This window comes from Falco naumanni, chromosome 7 (assembly GCF_017639655.2).
Source record: "Falco naumanni isolate bFalNau1 chromosome 7, bFalNau1.pat, whole genome shotgun sequence".
Lineage (NCBI taxonomy): Eukaryota > Metazoa > Chordata > Aves > Falconiformes > Falconidae > Falco > Falco naumanni.
The window spans coordinates 38716461-38736393 of NC_054060.1; the positions used below are offsets into that span (position 1 = coordinate 38716461).

A 19933-nucleotide genomic window follows, 5' to 3' on the forward strand; every position below is an offset into this window, starting at 1 on the left:
GTAAAGTACTTATAAACCCATCTCCTAGCATTTGGTGACTACATTTCCTTTGTTTGAGGCATTTAAACCTAGATTAGATGTTAAACCTAGACTAGGAACAGAACAAGAAACTACACAGTTGATCAGAAATCAAGAGCAAACTAACGAAGGGATGGTTTGGGAAAGAGCTGCCATATCTGACTTGTGCCCGGTCCTGAAGTTTTCCATCTGCTGTTGGTTAGCAGTCAGTCTCCTGTGGAACTGGTAAGGATTTGGCTGAAGTAAGAATTCTGTAAAAGCTGAGGATGATTTTGCTGTCTGTATTGCTAGGGAGCATTTTGCCGTGGTATGCTGCTGTGACACACTCGGGTTGCATTTGGCAGTGCGCGTGTCTCCATTAAATGCCCTGTGAGTCAGGCAGCAGACTTAAAGTTGATGTCGTTTTTTGCTCACACCAAATGGAGGTGTAGAACTCATAGCCACAGGATGTCACAGGGCCTGAAAGTAACAAACGGCTTCAGAAAAGGGCTAGGTAAAATCAGGAATGCTTGGTGGGTGGTTACCGAAAATGCTAACCCAGTCTGAATCAACCCCTGGCATTGACAGACTCTAACCCATTGATTTCTTGGGGCTGACAGGTCTGGATGGGGTTGAATCTTTTCTTACCTTGATTCACATGCTCTTTCTCTAAGCTTCTGCTGGCAGCCATGGTTGAAAACGGGGTCCTGCCTGTTGGCGTGACCCAGTTATTTTATGTTCCTATATGAGCAAGAGCAGTAGCGTCTGGCTGATGGGATCTCACTGATTTCACTCTGGCCTGAAAGAGACGTCAAGAGTCCAGCCCAGGATGCCATCATTTCTCTTACAGGCTTCCTGTGTGAAGCCAATGCAGCATTTGGGTCTGGCCTAAACACCCTTTTCCACTACTTTAACTAAAGGGGTCTTTCAGACAGATAATCCAGCATACTTCGGGGTATAGACTGTTTCAACTGATTGCCACCCCAGTTTAGCTGACCTGTTTTAGCATACCTATATAAAATCACAGTGAGAAATTTCCTGATGTAGCCAGTTTTAAGCTGACAGAAATAGAGGCTACGCTGGGGTTTGCACTGGTTAAAGTGAGTCCTTTTGATTAAACTGGTGCCAAATTCTGTGTGGACAAATCCTCATATTGTAACAAACCCACACATCCTCCCTTTCCTCTGACAATCATATCAGGCTGGTGAGTCCTATGGACCCAATCTAATAGAAATGGAATTTTTACCATGCAAATCTTATTACCTAAAGTGCCAATGAAACTAATGGGATTTTGGATAGTAAAAAATACTTTGTATGTGATACACAGTTTGGAATATAAATTCATGGGGTGGGGGGTAGGGATGTAAGGAAAAGGAGCTGTTACTGCATGTGGTCCTTTGTGACTTGGGAGGACCTGTTCCTCCCAACACCCCTCATCTCCGTGTTGATTTCAGTGGGACCAAAGTGGTATTTAGAGTCTTGCTGAAGACACTGAGCTCCTTGCAAAATTTGTTTTTCAAAATACACAGCTAAGTGTCTGTTTGTTTCAGAATTCATTTGAGGGAGGGGAACAGAAATAAAAAATAGCCCAAATGCTCCATTCCAAGGACAGACATTGAGAGGAATATATATTTTTCCAAAGGGAACCATTTTTGCTGTCGAGGTTGGCTGAATGCGTCAAGAACAAAGGCAGCATTTGGACATATATTTTGATAATCCCTCGATAAAAAAAAAAAGGCGGTTCAAGCCCCCTGCAATATATACACACACATATATGGTGTATGTTATATATATGCTAGTATTGTAAGGCTGCCAACCTGTGTGGCAGCTCTCAGGCCGAGGACAGTGTCAGCAGATAGATGCAAAGTTAACAACTGAAGTGCTGCAAAAGCTACAACCTTTCAAACTGTCTCCTGTAGTTCTTATTTGTTGTGTGATAAGACAGCACAATTTGCAGAGGGTTCAACATCCATTGTCACTGCCTGGGCAGAGTTCCTACCAACTTTTCTGGGAGCTTATTTTATGTGTACATTCAGCCTTAAAATATTTTAGAGTACAATCTTTTTACATGCAACCACTTGCCCAGTCCCCCTTGGTGGGATGGGAGAGAGGATTGGAAGGGTGAAAGGAAGAAAACACATGGGTTGAGATAAAGACAGTTTAATAATAATTAATAATAACAATAACAATAACAATAACAATAACAATAACAATAACAATAACAATAATAATAATAATAATAATAATAATAATAATAAAGAAAATAACAAAGGGAGAGAGAAATAAAACCCAAGAAAAAGAAGGGATGGAAATGAAAACCAGTGCTCACCACCAACCAACTGATGCCCAGCTTGTTCCCTACCAACAGCTCCCTGGCCGACCTCCCCTATTTTGCTGGCCATGACCTCATATGGTCTGGAATACCCCTTTGGTCAGTTGGGGTCAGCTGTCGTGGCTGTGTCCCCTCCCAGCTTCTTGTGCACCCCCAGCCTGCTTGCTGGCAGAGCAGCATGAGAAGCTGAAAAGTCCTTGACTTAGTGTAAGCACTGCTCAGCAGCAACTAAAACATCGGTGTGTTACACGTCCGAAATCCAAAATACAGCACTGTACCAGCTACTAGAAAGAAGATTAACTCTATCCTAGCTGAAACCAGGACACTTGTTTTCCTGTCACCTTGGAAGCAAGGATGCAATAAATGATACCTTTATTTTTGTATTTATTTTAATGAAACACAGAAAAGGCACTTTAGAAAAGTGGAGGAAAGAGGAGGAGGTCAGATAAAAACAACTGCAGTGTGATGTTCGTTTTTGTGGCATTGATAGTTATTATTCCCTGAGAAAATAATGTCCTTTTTTATTTGCTTTTAACATTTTGCCCTTGGCATCTGTTCCATCCATTGTGGACTAACCTAGACTCTGTTCTCTGACTATGGGTTAAAGCGAGCACTTACTGAAAAGCATTCTCTACTTAATTACTTTTCCTTCTTCTGGAAGCTATTTTTTTTATAGTCACATGTTAATTGTGTATTAGTAGGCCTTTCTGATTAGTTGAAAACATAATGAAACCTTTGTAAACAACAGAGAGAAAGAGGGAGAGGGAGGGAGGGAGCGGTAAGGGGGGAGAAAGGGACAGGGAGAAAGAGAGGTGTGAAGTGGGGGCTGGACCGGTGGGGGGGAGGTCGGTGAATTTTGAAAGGCAGAAATAATGCCAGTGGAAATTTCTGTTTTTTTGAATGACAACTTCCCTCGCCCAGATTAATCAACTTACTTAACGAGAAATGAGATGCATGGAGATGCAAATTGCTGTCGATCTCCAAAAGCAGGGTGGCAAAGGCAGCAAGTTGGAATGGCATGGAGGGGGGCTGAGCCGCAGCTGTCCACTAACAAGTCAGTCCTATTTGTAAAGGGCACGGAGCTGAATAACGGTTTTGTTATTGGCTTTCTCTCTCTCTCAGCCGTAGGTGGAAATGCTGCATTTGTTTCCTGCGACTATTTCAGTGAGATAGATGTCCTCCTCTTTCATCTTGCCTGCCCGTTTGATTCCCACAGTGGAGCCCTGTGTTCCCCATGTACCCCAACATCCCCCTGATGGGGTGGAAAATTGGGATGCATGAGGAACACAGACTTAGGTGCAGGGTCTCAAACGTGCAAGGTGATGCCAGGAATTATTAAGTTGTCTGCACCCCCCTTCAGAAAGTCGGGAAAAAATTTTCAAAAAAGAAAATAAACAGTACTTGGACCTAGTTTGGTGATGCTCATAGCTCAGCCAGTGCGGATCAGATTCAGTGAATCAGCTGAATCAGGTCCTGTTGTTGGAGATGTTTTTTTCTTTTCCTGGAAAGCTGCTCCTTAAACATAATTCGCATTGGTTGTTTTTAAAAGGAGTACCCTCCGTTTGCAGCGCTGGATTTTGAACAGGCAGAGCCTCCCCCCACTCTGGTCCTCCACCCCCACCCCCTTCTGTTGCTGCTTTAAAGAGCTGTGCTTATAGGGATTTTGCAGCTCTTCGTGTGTTATTAGAAAACGTGTGGCTGGGACGGTTAAAATGGGAGTGCTACTGTATGCAAGAGCAATATTCACTGTAAGCAATCCAAGGAAATCCTGCCAAGGCAGTATATGAACAGCAGCCAAACAAAACACAGGCGCCTTTCCAGTGAAAACCAGCACACTTCTGCAAATAGAGGAAAAATTGACTTTCTGATTTGGAGTGTTTCTACAACTAAGAAGAATTACTACAGTGATTGTTCTAAAAATATATTTCAGCAGCACATTCTCAAAGGGGTTCGGATGCTTAGCATTGTTTAATTATGGTTCTATTAGGTGATCAGTCTGGATTGTATAGAAATAAAATAGGAAGTTTTTAGGATCTTCTTTTAAGCCAACACTGGCATTATTTTCTGCAGTATTACAGTGGCATAAAAGACCACCTATTTAAGGAGCAAAAATTGTATTTTTATCTTTGCACTTCAGGAAGTATGATTGGAGATTCATCTTTTGCAACTTCATAGTCATAGATTGCAATTTAACTGCTTAATCTAGAGCAACCCCCAAGATCCCTGTTTCTGTAATTGATGGGTTTTATTTTTCATCTAAAGTATCTTATACATTTCTCCTTCCCTTGTGCGTGCACTCACCCCCCACCCCACCCCACCCCACCCCCCAATATTTAGGCTTTTAAAGCTTGTGTTTGTTTTGCTTCTTTGTTCACCCAGTCTGGGATTTTCCTTTACAGGACTTTTGAGTCCTGTAGGAACCCTTTAGTGTAAGACGTTTCTGCAGACATACTGGCATTCAAAAAAAATTTGAATGATGGAAGTTGAATGGGATTCCACAAATTTGTTTATTGCCAAGAATAAATATGATTTTTTTTTAAAAAAATGTTTTGCTAGTCTCAGCTACAATTTTTTTCAAAGAATTCTTAATAACAGAGTTTAAGAATGCAGTCGGTTTATCTAAAGTGAGCTAAAGAAGTAGGATAGATCTATGGAGAATATTATTATCCTTTTTTACTTCCCCACATCAACATAATATCAGCTTAAGAAAAAGCAACAGAATTGCCAAGGATTAATTTCAGTTTATGTATTTCTCAAATTTTAACTGTTTTAACTAAATGTACAAAAGATACTTTACCAGATATGTCTCCATTTATTTCTTTAAAATATTTACAGCTCAGTTCTTTAGGCTTATAGCTGTTGTGAACTCAGCTCTCTTTTAACTACACCACCACAAACCAGATTTATCCCTACCTTGAAGACAGTGTCTTGAGACTAACAAATCCCAATGTGGAAGAAGACCCTCATCCAGAGCCCATTGAAGCTAGTGGAAAGATTTCTGTTGACTTAAATGACATTTGTATTGGGATATTAAACATTCATTTCCGCTTCTTTTTTTGAATATAACTGCTCATTTTCAGAGTGAGATACTCCCTGCTTTAAACAAATCTTAAAGTTGCTCTAATTTACTAAATTAATTTGTGCTGTATTTACCATTCAGGCAAAACTTCCAGCAGGGTGAAACTGTTGTATACTCTTCTCCGAAGACAGAATTGTGTTTTTGAAGGTCTAGTTGGAATAGCTGGGGAAGGACGGATCTCTGACGTGTACTCAGCCCCCCTTCTCCTTTGTGCATAGTGCTATATTCATAGCCAGTCTTACAGGGAGCAAATCATATATGTATACACATATACACACACACACACACACATATATATACACACACATATATGTATATATATAAAAATAAAAGGAAGCTTAAAATGTAAGCATTTCTGCCTTGAATGTGAGTGATATCATCTGCTGTGTTCAAATTAGGACATGGAAGTTGTGGCATATGCTACGTCAAGGCACAGCAGTGCAGTTCTGTATCTTTAAATGTTGATGTGTAGCAGTGAAACCAGGTGAGATCTGGCCCCAGGTGCTGGCTGCTGCACGCATTGCTGAACAATTTATAAAGGATGCAGATTGGGTGATTGGATGAGTAAAAAGTAGGTCTTTTTCTAAAGAGATCTTTTGTTTTTGTGAATATTTCATATTGTAGGTTTACTGCAATGATTAAAAAAATCGTTGACTTAAGCTTTGTACATTCCTCTAATAGCAGCTCCATATCATTCAATCCTGACGTGGCTCCCCCTGATGTGCAGTACTTGTTGGCACAGACCCCCCCATTATGCCAAACTGAAGAAAGATTTTGTTGAGACCGTGAAACTCATTTCACTAGTGACTGTACATGACTGCTGAATTAAGGGTCCGTCACAGAATTACTCTGATGGCAAAGCTTGGATGCTGAAGAGGTGCTCTGAGGATTGCTGCTGCTTTCCCTGTCTGCATGTCAAGAGCCTGCACGGCTTGAAAAACAGCTCCACAGCAAAGTTTTTCCTTCGTTCCTTTCAATGTAAATCCAGTTTTGAATCATTTTACCTTCAAGTCCATAGGTTCAAATTCTGTGGTCGCCAGAGATGAGGCATCAAGGTAAATTTGGAGGTAATTTGGATAGTGGCCCATGCTGAAGGTGTGTGGCTCCTAAACCTAATTAGAGGTGTTGTTTGTTGCAGGCAAAAATTATTGATACACAAGGAAGGTTTTATTTGGAGACATCTGTAGGTTGGCAGCTGTGCCAGCCATGTCTGTTCTTCTAAGTAACGGAAGCCGTGCAGCCGGGAATAGCAGTGTTTTGGTGACAAGTGTTGAGAATATTGGTTGACTTGCACTGTGAAAATATTTTCATTATTTTTATTATTACTGTTCTGCAAGCAGATTTGGGATACGTGCCTGCCTATGCCTGTGTGTGCGAGCGGATGAAGTGGAGAGGGAGGGCTATTATTTTTATTTTTTTTCAGTCACACCTCCTTAGCATTTTGTACATATCAGCATTCTAGCTGAGCGATTTGCTAATTGCACTGGAAGACCCACTTTAAATTCAGGAATACTGAAACTTTGAAACTGTAACATTTTGACTGGCGAGAATGACCAGTCTTCTTTTCTCTTTCGCAGTGAGCTAGTTGAAGGAAGCTGGCATTGTCGCAGAGTGAAAGCTCTGCAGAAGTGCCGCAGGTTTTTCATATGGAAATGTGAAATAATGGGGTGATTAAATAGAGCTGTATATTAAAGTACATCTGACATTAGAATTAGCATAATGTGCTCTAGCCCTAGGCTGAGTACTTTATTTGCCATCTGCGTCGGACCAAAATCCCCTGGGGAAGCGCTAAAATATTCTGAATAAACTCAGCCCGAGTTCTTATTGAGAGTAAAATACCATTTGTGGCACGTCGTATTGATTCGTCTTAATTGCGGTGCAGAAAAGAACATTCAGTTGCTGATGACTTTTGTACTCTGTGACAAGTCGGCTGGAGTTATTCTAACACTGCAGTTGGTTAACCTGAACAGACTGTCGTGCTCAGAGAAGGAGAAAACCTTATCTTCAGTAGCATAAACTACAGTATCATCTCTCAGCTTTACTCCTTTCTATCTCGGTGCAGCATCCTTTCTTTCTTTCTTTCTTTCTTTTTTTTTTTTTTTTTTTAAATATTACTCCCTGGAAACAGCAGCCAACGAACTGAAGGGGGAAATGGGGCTTCATTGAATCAGTCCAAGAAAATTCACATTCTTACCTAGTTATTCTCCCCGGTCTCCCTCCCCACACTTCCATCCCCACATCTTCTTAAAAAAAAAATCCAGAAACATCTGACCAGCTTTCATCTAAGGGAGTGAAAATCAGTGGAACTTGTCCTTGAGGATCCATCTCCGGAACCATTAGTTCAAGAGATTTATTATGTATATTCTGTAAAAAGCTGTGGCTTCTCCTGTGCATAAGCCCACAGTCTTAGTCGGTTGTAATGGTTTGATTTTTGTCAACTCTCCACTCAAATAGGTTGCTGAATACCTTTGAAAAAGTGCTTATAACATGCATAAAAGATAAATATTTCATCTGAAGGAAAATACTTTGATGCTCCATGCAATTCTGTAACATTCATAAGGTCCAGTTTTTACCCTATAATTGCCTATCATTATACACAATTTACATATTCAAACATTCCCTACAAACCTTAGTCTAGCATGTTTTTATTACAAATTCAGATCAAGGGAATAACCTTTAACTTCAGAGACAAATGAGACAAATTTACAAGTGCATGTCTGCTGTTTTCTTGTGTTTTATAAATCCCTGCAGACCCGAACACTTTTGCTATAACGCCACTCAGAACAATATACATATATTACTACTTGTTTGTAGTGCTTCAGTAATGAGTCCCCTTTGTATTAGATAACCTATATAATTCAGCATCTAGGCCCTCCATAACGTCAATTATCTCCTCATAGCTAAATGTACATTCCATTAAAACAAGATTTACAGCCTTTATAATAGTTCTTAGGATTGAATGTGGAGATTTTGTGGATTTAAAGAAGCAGAGATGGGAGTTAGCATTTGTTAAAGAAACAATGAATTAAAACAAAAATGCTATTTCATTTACTATCTATGAATAGACACCTAATACCCTTAAGAAATAATTGTAGTAAAACAGACTGAAGTACTCCGGGGGAAAAAAACAGGAAAATTTGTTTTCAACCTTTGGGTTTTTTTATTGTTTCCTAATTTACTCTTTATTTTTCCATTATATGACATGGACAATTTCCTTTATGTATCCTCCTTTAAGTTCCTATTCAGATTACTGAGAATTCTTGCTTGTAAGATGAGAAAATGGCACCTTAGAAAAGTCTGTGGGAAAAAAAAAATATCCTAGCACTTGCCAGTTTTCAAACAAAACTACTTACAGGAAACCGATTTAAAGGGAAGCTGCTGGCATATCTCATATGTTGTAGAAGAGACTGACATTATTTCAAATGCATTTGAATACCTTATGCAAAGAAAAGGCCTAAAAGTGTCCTTGAGCAGTACAAGGGTTTTTAATGAATGCTGTAAATGGGATCCTATATATTAAAACACCAGCCATGGGTAGTCCAAAGGTCTTTTCATCTCAGGAGCGGGTACATTCCCCCTGATCCCTACTCCACTCCACCCCCCACTCCCCCCCCCCCCAAGTACTACATTCCCCATTTTCACTGATAGTTTTTGTTATTTTATACAGGAGGTTTGTAAAGCATCCTGTCCATCTGCTAGCTGATGTCTTGTGTTCAGAGAAACTAACTAAAAGACAGAAAGCTGTTTAGATGCTAAAGGTGGAGTCAATTGGAACTGTTATATCACAAAGGGCTAATTTAAAAGTTAACTCATTCGCTATTGATCTTTTAATATTGATTTTCCTGTTGGGTTCTTACTTTTCACACTTCTCTCTTTCTCTGTTTTATAAATTGCCTTTGTATTTTAGAATTTAACACCAATTAGAAGAAGGTGTTCAGAGATGACAAACACGTTTTTTATCTTCCATTTTAATAGGACTTCTGGGTCAAAATCCCTGTGTCATGAGTTCCAGCTTTTGCTATATATTTTTCTTTCTTTTTCTGCGCTAAGTAAAAGCACTTCTTATACTTCTATAGGCTGAACATTAACTTGCAGTAAGCCACAAGCTCTTTTAAGGAATGAGAAACTGGACATCCAGGAGGAAGTCGCCCAAAACGACTATTGACATTTTATACCTAAAAATATAATATTGCCATTTTGTAATGCACTAGAAATTAAACTGAGCTGTGCTTTTGGCTCATTTATCTGAATCTGGCAGTACAGATCTGAGGTATGATTAAGTCTTGCAGAAAATGGGACTATTGAACACAAGCTGCATCTTCAGCCAAAGGTTGCCTGTGTCCATTAAGAAGAAGGAAGCATCTGTTTGTGTTAGGCATGGCTGTAGTCTGCCTGCGGTCTCCTTTTTTGTAAGTATAAATGCCAGAGAGGACATATAAAATGCTTCTGGGGAAAGTTTAATGAAAAAAAAATATCACAACTTGGAATATTCATATAAGCCTAGTTAAGATCCTTGTTTGTGATAACCTGGCATAGCTTATCTGAAAAAATTCAAAGACTGCAGTGATAGTTATTGGAGCCACTTTGAATTCATAGCAGGGTAATTCAAATCAGAGTTTAGCTAAGAGTATGATTTTAGAGGTATCAGGCTGATATCTCTAAGTCTTTCAAGGATCCATGCTCTTTGTTCTTGGAATTACAAAAGGATTGGCTGTAGCATGACAGTTTGACTTCTCAACGAAGTGATTGGTAATTAATCTGTTTGGTTTTCCACTCATATGATAAAATAGTTCATTTGGCAAAAAATACATTTATTATTAGAAGAATCATAAGTGGACAATTTGCAGTCCTGCCTAATAGAAAAGGAACACTGCTAAAAGGCACAAATGGCTTCAGAAAATAAATTAGGCTCCCAAAAGCAGTGCAGTGTTTAATCCATGAAAGACAGTTTGGCAGTTTAGCATAGAAAGAATTAGTAGTGCATTACTAATAGTAGTATAATATTGATATATTTTAATACTGGTGTCAACCAGTGCTACTGTAGATCTTTCAACAGGTAGGAGGTGCTCTCGGGAATATTCACATTGCACTTCTCAGTTACTTCCCTTCCTTTCTTCAGACACCCTTATTTTTCCATCCACCTCTTAAAAACATTTCATTTTTGTTTTCCTGTCACGTGCTTTCCTTTCACCAACCTCATCCTGAGATTCCCCATTTCCAGATGATGGCAGGCTCTTTGGCTCCTCATGCTTGTGCTTTTACACCTAAACCTTCATCTCTTCTTCTTGACTGAGATGCACTTGTCAGCTGAGCTTTACGAGAACAGTCTGAGTGGAAGACTGGAGGTGCTTAGGTTGTGAGACTGCAGGCGTCTTGCTGAGTCATAAACCACCAATTTTAGTTGCCAGTTGATGCTCATTTTACAAACCGTTGGTGGTAGCCCCCATCACCCTCACCAAGATGTGCTGCAAGACTCTCTTGAGCCCTTTCTTTAGACAAGGCAGTGTGGGGATGGATGCACTTTGTTAGCTCTGGAGATAGATAGAGGAGTTGCACTTGTTTTACATCTTCAACTCATGTTGCCATCAAACCAAAATTAAAATGAAGAGAGGTATAAAGAGAAATGGTTCCTTTGCGTTTGGTGTTTGAAACTAGTGACTCGCATTGAACTGGCAGTTCTGATCCTCACCCAGGCTTGGATCCTGCTTCACACTTCTGTCATTTTATTGAGGCTGCCAGTCCCTCTGAAATGGAGGTAGCAGTACTTCCAAACAGCCCAGGGAGTGCAGGGAGGGTAAAACTCATGATACTGGGTGTGTGCTCAGCGGATGTTTATTCAATCAGAAACGTACGTAGGTAAATGTACTTGCTAACTTGGATAATTTAAAGTGGTTATGTGGCTTATAAAACCTCTTCAGCAGAAATACCTATATTAGAGATAATTTTGCATACCCAGTCAAGCATTGGGTATGAACCGATATAGTTCATACTGCAGATCCACACTGCAGGCACCTGGAAAGTATTTGGCCCTTGTTTAGGTGACCTGTCAAACCACATATAACCATATATTTTCTTCACTATGAAACACTAAATCTTTCCAGTATTTAATGCCCTTCTCTTTAATGTCAGCTGGTCTTATAAGGAGACTTGTTAAACTAGTGTTCTCAATTATGGCATTTTAATTTAATAATAATTCAATTAAAGGTGTGTTTTTTATGGAGCATCCACGCTACCTTTATTGGCATTATTAGAGTAACCATCGTAATAACAAGGAGTAATTTTTTAAAATGTTCATTAAAAACTGAGTGGTGGAGAAGAAAGTAACATTGGTGGAAAGACTGTAGGAACCCGATGCATGTCTGTTCCTGAGTGCTACATTAAAAAGTGTCCTTTCTTTAAAGCTTGCAAGTTTCTACTTTTCCCGAACTTCTAAAGGTGCAGTAAAGCAGCATCAAAATTCCTTAACATTTTTATTGCCGCTGTTGTAACTTTGTAAAGGGAACCAGAAACTTTATCTGGAAAGCATTGCTAGAGGTAAAGAATGGCAGTGGTTATGTGGACCCGACTGCAGCTCCTCACCACAGTCTTGGCAGGGGTTATGGGTGGGTGATTAAAAAGGGGCAGGGGGGAGTTTGTTCTCTGTTACAGTTAATGGAATTATTCAGGCATGCTGAGGGAAGGATTCATAAGGCACTGGATGTCACTGTAGTCCAGCAGAAAATAATGAATTCTCAACAGTTCTTATCTCACACTGATTATTGTTTGATGGTATCCAGAATAACTGAGTATATTTTAAGGGAATTTTATCTCCAGGGCAAAGGCGCTCAGCATTCAGAGTATATAGAAAGTCATGTACCAGCTAGGCAAGGAAGATCTGCGTATCACTAAATGATGCAACTCAGACTGCAGAAGACAGATAAGTCAGGGGATTCAGGCTGCCTGGTGCAGTGGGATGAATGGCCACAGACCCAGGCTACTTTTGTGCTGGGCTGGGCAAAATGACCTATCTTCTCACTGCCCCCTGTAAGGGTAGAATTTGGGAGGCAGGAACTAAATTTAGCTTTGTTTTTTGCTGCTCATGAAAGAGGAGAAAGCTCATTATTGCTTTGACATTTTGAACGGAACATAATCTGTCATGCAGTAATGGAGGGAACACATTTTAATATTTCTGGAAAAGACCATCTTTTGTCTGAATATGCAGAAAAGGCAAGAGTGTTCAATAAGTTCATAGTTTATAATTACCTGCTTAGGGAGAAGATACTAGAGATATTTTTACTCTACCAGATAAAAACATAACAAGATCTAATAGTCAGCAGTGGAACTCAACAATTTGAATAGGAAAGAAAAAAACATTTTTTTTAAAATACTGAAAACAGTCCATTGCCACGGACTACTCCAATACATAGTGAATTCTCTCTCACTTGACATTTCTAAATCAAGTTGGGAGAATGGGGTGCTAAAAGGCATGAAGTGGTTCAACTGCAAATCACTGGGCTGAAAGACATCTGCATGTGAGGTGCAGACTAAGTTTTTTCCTATATTTTTCAAGTACATATAGGTAGGACAAAATATTATGATCTTCAATTGCAGGAAGAAAGATTTAGATTAGGCATTTGGTGAACCTTCATGATAGTAAATGAGAAAAGGAATGAAGTAGACTATCCAAGTGGAATTTGAAGCAGTGTAATAGAGCATCTGTGATAGATATGAATAGATACATAGATATGGACATCCCTTGGGTCAGCAATAGGACAAAGACAACCCTTAAGGTTTATCCTAGTCCTCTCATTCTTAATGTCATGGTCCTTCCTAGCCTTCAAATCAGTATTTCTGAACCCGTACACCTGTGTCTCTGTAGCATCCAGCCCTACAAACCTGGCTCGTGTCTGAAGGCTAGTGGCAGTGTTTGTTTGGCTTTAGAGCAACCTTGAAGCTACTATTGACTGCTCAGGGCTTGTGGCCTGGGTGTCTCATCTCAGTACTTACACCACATCTACCAGCTAATGTAAAGATAAAAATTACCCTTGAGCCATCAGCCCCCCCCAGATCATGTCTGGTTACAGACTGTAGGGTTGAATCCATGTGCAATTCATTGAACGGTATTAATGAAGTCTTGGCTTGTGCTTAACTCTAAGCACATGAATAATTTCATCACCATCCAACAGAGCACTTCAGCCTATGCTTAAGTTTCACTGATGTTGATTACTCACATGCTCAAAGTCAAGCACATGCTAAAGTGATAAAGACTGCATATGGCAAAGCCTATATAGCTAGTTGTCATAAAGTGGGTATTTAGGCAGACTTCAGTGCAGGTGGCAAGGGATTAAGATAGCCATATATCAAAAGTAGCCTTATAACAAAGAGTTTTATAGTGTAGGTGCACTGCATTATTAAATATAAGGATCATTCTTGAGCGATATGTGGCTGTTTCTGGGCATGTTTAAAATATTTAGCAAGTTTTTGAATATAAAAATGTTCGGAGTGGATCTTCAAAGACTTTTTGACATTGTTCTGTTCTTAAAAGTGAGCATCTACAGTGCTCAGGGCAACTTCTAGGCAAGATAACCATGAAGTGATAATATGGAAATGAACATTTTAATTTTTTTTTAATTTTTTTTTTTAAAACAGGGAGTCTGGGGAGAGTCTTTGAGGGTTGTGAAAGTTAAAATATGTATATCTATATACATGGGCATGCACACACGAACACTGGTGAAGCAGGCAGAGATTGGTAGCCAGGTAGCCTGCAGTCAATTTTGCTGTCGTGTTGGGTTCTCCTGAAAAGGAGTGTTAAGGAGCATAAAAGCTAAACAAAACAAAAAAGAAGACTGTTTTATGACTACTAGCTTGTAAATCTTAGATCACTAATAGCACTAATTTGCTCCATTTGAGAGAAAACGAAAAAGGAAGGAGACTTGCTTTTCTCACTTGAATTTCATGGAGGTGAAGTTTTGGAGAACAAAACAAAACATCTCAGTTCCATGTAACATGTCGTAGCAAGCATCCAGCCAGCTGCCATTTTGAGGGTAATTTTTTTAATCAGCCATTTCAGTTTTAGATTGGCCTTGATCCTCAGCCTACTCAGGAATTTTTCTCCTTACGTATATGCCTTTGCTGAAGTAAGCGTGTTGCTGTTGTCATCGTCATCGTCTAATACACAGCTGCTTTCTTCCTCCTGTCAGCTCTTGAGCTAAGCAAGGAGAATGCATGCACACACACACATGCTCACACACTTTATTTTTTTAAAGAAAAAAACCCCACAACAGAAAAGAATGCATGCTGTGACTTTAAAAATGAAAGGAATCGAACAGCTGTGGGTAATAAATCGATTAATTAGAGTGGATAAAATGAAGGTGAAGGGTGCAGAGCACTCTTTAATTTGAAGATATATGACCTTGTAAGATACTGCACTTCATTTGCTATTAGATCACACTTCAGAAGGGGCTTTATTAAAATCTATTCTAGGGTGAGCTGAGGTAAAACATATTGTTAAAAAAAGCTTTTGACAGAGTATGTTATATACTTTAGTCTGCTTCAGTGATTTCTGTCACTTTTTATACTACACATGTTGCAGTGCAAGAAAAGTTAAAGGTCTAGACATTTTCATCATATTTCTGTAAGAAACAGAAATTTAAATATTTGAAGTAATAATGGGAACATTTACTGTTGCTTTGGCTGCAGAGCTGACATAAAATTCCCTAACTGCCTCAGTGCTGAGTAGATTTTTAAGAGGTAATGTATAAGTTCCTTTCCGTGTTTGTATGTGGCTTTCATTAATGTCAATAGCAGTTACAGGCACTTTTTCCAAGCTGAATACAGCTCCCAAACTTGCTTTTTTTCCAATGGCGGTTGTTAGAGATTAATCAAAGCAGCTGGGTCTGTCCTGTACGATGCAGCATGCAGGGCTGGGGCACAGGGGCCGTGTCAGCCAGGCGGAGATGCCTGATGTGCTGTGTGCGTTTTTTCTTGGCTGCGGAGAGCCGGCTTCTCCAAAGTCAGGGTCTGAAGCTGCTATCCACAGCAATAGCCCTATTAAATCAATAGAAGCATGAGGAGCTGCACCACATTTATCACCTACTTTTGTAAATAAGTCTCAATCTGATAGATGCTTTTTCCTTTACGCTTTTGTGGATGTTCATTGTGTGATAAGATTAGATAGACTGACAGGCTGATAGGTAGGCTGATAATCTTCTAGCCTCCTTGTCTAAGGTTTTGTAGGTTTTGTTAGCAGCAGCCGTTTGTGCAACAGCCAGAAGAGGGGAATTCAGTCAGCAGCAATCCTGCTTCGCCTGGTGTGCCCGAGTTTAGTTTTTTTTTTTTTTTTTTTTGACTGCTGTGAGTCATTCCTCTTTACAAAGGTAGTTTCGATAATATGGTTCTGTTCACCATATAAACTCTTTCATTTTCATGCTCAAACACGAGGCTTTCGTGAATTGCAGTCCCTCCATATGGTAAAGGGCTCTGTAGTTCAGCTTCGGGTCTCAGCTCCTGCGGAGGGGCTGGGATCAGGCTTCGTTCAGGTCATTATGCAGGTATGGGTCAGGCGGGAAGCTTGGTTCAGGCTTTGAACTTTCAGGAAGTTTAGTGCCTTTAGGTGTAGTGGAGCCATCACTAGCCAAAATACGTGCTTTCATAAAACAAACAAACAAACAAACAAGAAATTAATTTTAGATTTTCCAAAATAGGTAGTTGTTATTTTAGGAAACCTCCTCCTCATTGAAAAAAAAAAATCCTAACAAAACAACAACAACAACAACAACAAAAATCCTGGATCACGATTTTCAGGTTGACACATATTTATGAATTTATCAGAGTCTTGCAGAGGCATTGAAAAAAGGAGGTGGCTGGGGGGGGGGGGAGTGCTTTTTGAAGATAGCACATAGTTTATATTGTGCCCAGGACTGGAATTTTCTAGTTAGCAAATTATGACTGTAGTGCAGACTTGTCCACACCTGCTCTTTATGTAAAGCTGAATCAAGGTTAAAGGAATGCTTTCCACCTTTATGCAGTTGTTCAAAGAGGCTAGAAAGGCAAACAGAACAATGTTTTTGGCTCCGGTGAGTGTTTCTGCATTGGAGGGCAGGCTCAGGCTCAGAAATTCTTGGGACCCAGTTCAAGCATGGCCCGACATTTGTTACTGTTAATTGCAACTGTGCTGTCGGCTTTGATTACCGGATGTTTCATTTGAGTGGCTTCTTGGTGTTTTGGCAAAAGGAATGTCAAAGTGGTTTATGCAAGGGTATGTTTTCCAAGCTCCTGTTGACTTGAATAGGACTTGTGCAGCTAAATACCTACATAGTATTTTAAAAATGGAAGGGCTGGCATGACTGAAGCATGTATAAATTAAATTCAGCAAGATCTCCGGGGACTGCTGCATGAAGTATATAAAAATATAAAATGAAAGAGAGAAAATGACTCTGAAGCTCCTTGCAGGTGCCTTGTAAAACCTACCACACTGCATTTTCCTTGGTTTTTGTCTGTAGTCATAAATCTTTTGAAACAAATTCCTTTTTGTGGAATAAACACGTGAAAGGATTTGGATCCTTATGCATCATAAAGGAAGGTTTTATTTGCGAGTTAGAGGATATAAACGTATATAGCACTGATACGTATGTGTGATATTTGTCATACATGTTAAGTGAATAAATGTGGTGAGTAAATGTGCTGTTCAACAATTTATATCAGTCAATACATTGCAATTAAGTCCTTCTTTCAGAAATGCCAAGGAGGAAATGTGTTAGCAAAATAAAGCTCATGCCAACTGTATTTAAATGTTCTCCGTGTATTATTTTTTGAGTGTTCTTTCTGTTTTTCTTTTATAGGTAAAGATGAGCCTTCAAGCTATATTTGCACAACATGCAAGCAGCCTTTTAATAGCGCTTGGTTCTTGCTTCAGCATGCCCAGAACACACATGGATTCCGCATCTACCTGGAAACAAGCCCTTCAAACAGTTCCCTTACTCCACGCATCACCATCCCTCCTCCTCTGGGACCGGAGACTGTTGCACAGTCCCCGCTGATGAATTTCCTTGGTGACAACAACCCTTTCAATCTTTTGCGGATGACAGGACCCATCTTGCGCGAACACCCTGGCTTTGGTGAGGGTCGGCTCCCAAACACGCCTCCGCTGTTCAGCCCACCACCTCGTCATCATCTGGATCCACATCGCCTTAGTGCCGAAGAAATGGGGTTAGTTGCCCAGCATCCCAGTGCCTTTGACAGAGTTATGCGTTTAAACCCCATGGCAATTGAGTCCCCAGCGATGGATTTCTCCAGAAGGCTTCGAGAGCTGGCAGGAAACAGTTCCACCCCTCCGCCAGTCTCACCCAGTCGCACCAACCCTATGCATCGCCTATTGAATCCTTTCCAGCCGAGTCCTAAATCACCTTTTTTGAGCACCCCACCACTGCCTCCCATGCCCCCCAGCAGCACTACGCCTCCCCAGCCTCAGGCCAAGAGCAAGTCCTGTGAATTTTGTGGGAAAACATTCAAGTTCCAGAGTAACCTTATTGTGCACCGGCGCAGTCACACAGGAGAAAAGCCCTACAAGTGTCAGCTCTGTGACCACGCTTGCTCCCAGGCCAGCAAACTAAAACGCCACATGAAAACGCATATGCATAAAGCTGGCTCCATGACGGGCAGGTCAGATGATGGACTGTCCACCACTAGTTCCCCCGAGCCGGGCACAAGTGAGCTCACTGGAGAGGGACTGAAATCCAGTGAGGCAGATTTCAGGAATGAGAGCGATCCTTCCCTGGGCCATGACAATGAAGAAGAGGAAGAGGAGGAGGAGGAGGAGGAGGAGCTCGAAAACGAGAGCCGGCCAGAGTCGAGCTTCAGTATGGACTCGGAGCTGAGTCGTAACCGAGAAAATGGCTCCAAGTCGCTGCCGGACGAGAAATCCCTTGTCTTGGGAAAAGTCATTGAGAATGTAAGTCTAGGTGCCATCCAGCAATACAACGACATGCTAGCTGAAAAACAGAAGAGGAGTAGCTTCATGAAAAGGTCTTCTGACCAGCGAGACTTGTGTCCTCGAGATCTCTGCCAGAGAGATCCAGGTGATGAAGACTCAGTGGTAGGAGAGCTAGACCGCACTGAAGAAGGGACAGTCAATGGAAGAAACTTTGGCCCGGGTGAACCCTTCCCAAACTTGTTCCCCCGCAAGCCGACGCCTATCACGAGCCCCAGTTTAAACAATTCCTCTAAACGAATAAAGGTAGAGAAAGATTTGGACTTGCCACCAGCAACAATAATACCTTCCGAAAACGTTTACTCCCAGTGGCTGGTAGGGTACGCAGCATCGCGGCACTTCATGAAGGATCCGTTCCTCGGATTCACAGACTCCCGACAATCCCCCTTTGCGACCTCTTCCGAGCACTCGTCGGAGAACGGGAGCCTGCGTTTCTCCACCCCGCCGGGGGACATGCTGGACGGGGGGCTCTCAGGGCGCAGCGGCACAGCGAGTGGAGGCAGCACCCCCCACATCAGCGGCCCCGGCCCCGGGCGACCCAGTTCGAAGGAAGGGCGCAGGAGCGATACATGTGAGTACTGTGGCAAGGTCTTTAAGAACTGCAGCAATTTGACGGTGCACCGTCGGAGCCACACTGGAGAGCGGCCTTACAAATGCGAGCTCTGCAACTATGCATGTGCCCAGAGCAGTAAGCTGACGCGCCATATGAAAACGCATGGCCAGATAGGGAAGGAGGTCTACCGCTGCGACATTTGCCAGATGCCCTTCAGTGTTTACAGCACCCTGGAGAAACACATGAAAAAGTGGCATGGAGAACATTTGCTGACAAATGACGTCAAAATTGAGCAGGCAGAAAGAAGCTAAGGCCCCCCACCCCCCCGCCCCCCCCCCACCCCCCCATCCCCTCCCCACCCCCGCTAGGTTAAATTTCAGGGGTCTAGGTACCATTTTATTTGTACAGTTTAACTATTGCCAACTGAGAAAAGATGACCTAACTTGCCTCCGTAAACATAACTTAGCATAACTATGGTAGGTGCCAGACTTTGGCACTTAAATGTAACCTGTGTCTACAAAGTTCTATTAAACCCGAGGGTTGATTAAGGCAGTAAAAATTGTGGAGCCTTTTAACTGTGCAATAATTTCTGTATTTATTGGGTTTTTGTAATTTTTTGGCATGTGCAGGTACTTTTTTTTATTCTTTCTCTTTAAATTTCTTTTAAAATTTTGTTGGGTATCCCTTTTTAATTTTACCCAGTCGTAGCCTGAGATTACTTGCATTGTAGGGGAGAAACATATCTTTTAAAATTATAATTTTTGGGCCGCTGCTTTGTTGAAATTTAAGCTAAGCATGTGTAATTTCTTGTGAAGAAGCCAGCATTTGAACAGAAATATTTCTTTTTTCTTTCCTTTCTTTTTTCCCTTTCCTCTTCTTAAATAACCTTGAATATTAGGGAAGACAAAATTGTACAGCGGATAACAATCTTTAAAATTAGCACTTTGTTTTGGAATTGGATCGAATATGGAGCACTGACAATGTGGCTGATGATAGAGGGGCCTT

General features: G+C 40.9%; 1 protein-coding gene across 4 annotated transcripts in view; it reads left to right on the forward strand.

The window, feature by feature from the left end:
* Positions 1-19247, forward strand: part of BCL11B (BAF chromatin remodeling complex subunit BCL11B) — a 91467-nt gene extending 72220 nt beyond the window's left edge. For all 4 annotated transcript variants that reach the window (XM_040602242.1, XM_040602244.1, XM_040602243.1 and 1 more), the window contains one exon: positions 17228-19247. In XM_040602242.1, coding sequence (XP_040458176.1) covers positions 17228-19239 — 2012 coding nt within the window. In that variant the 3' untranslated portion in view covers positions 19240-19247. The remainder of the gene's footprint in view (positions 1-17227) is intronic.
* Positions 19248-19933: the final 686 nt, after the last annotated feature.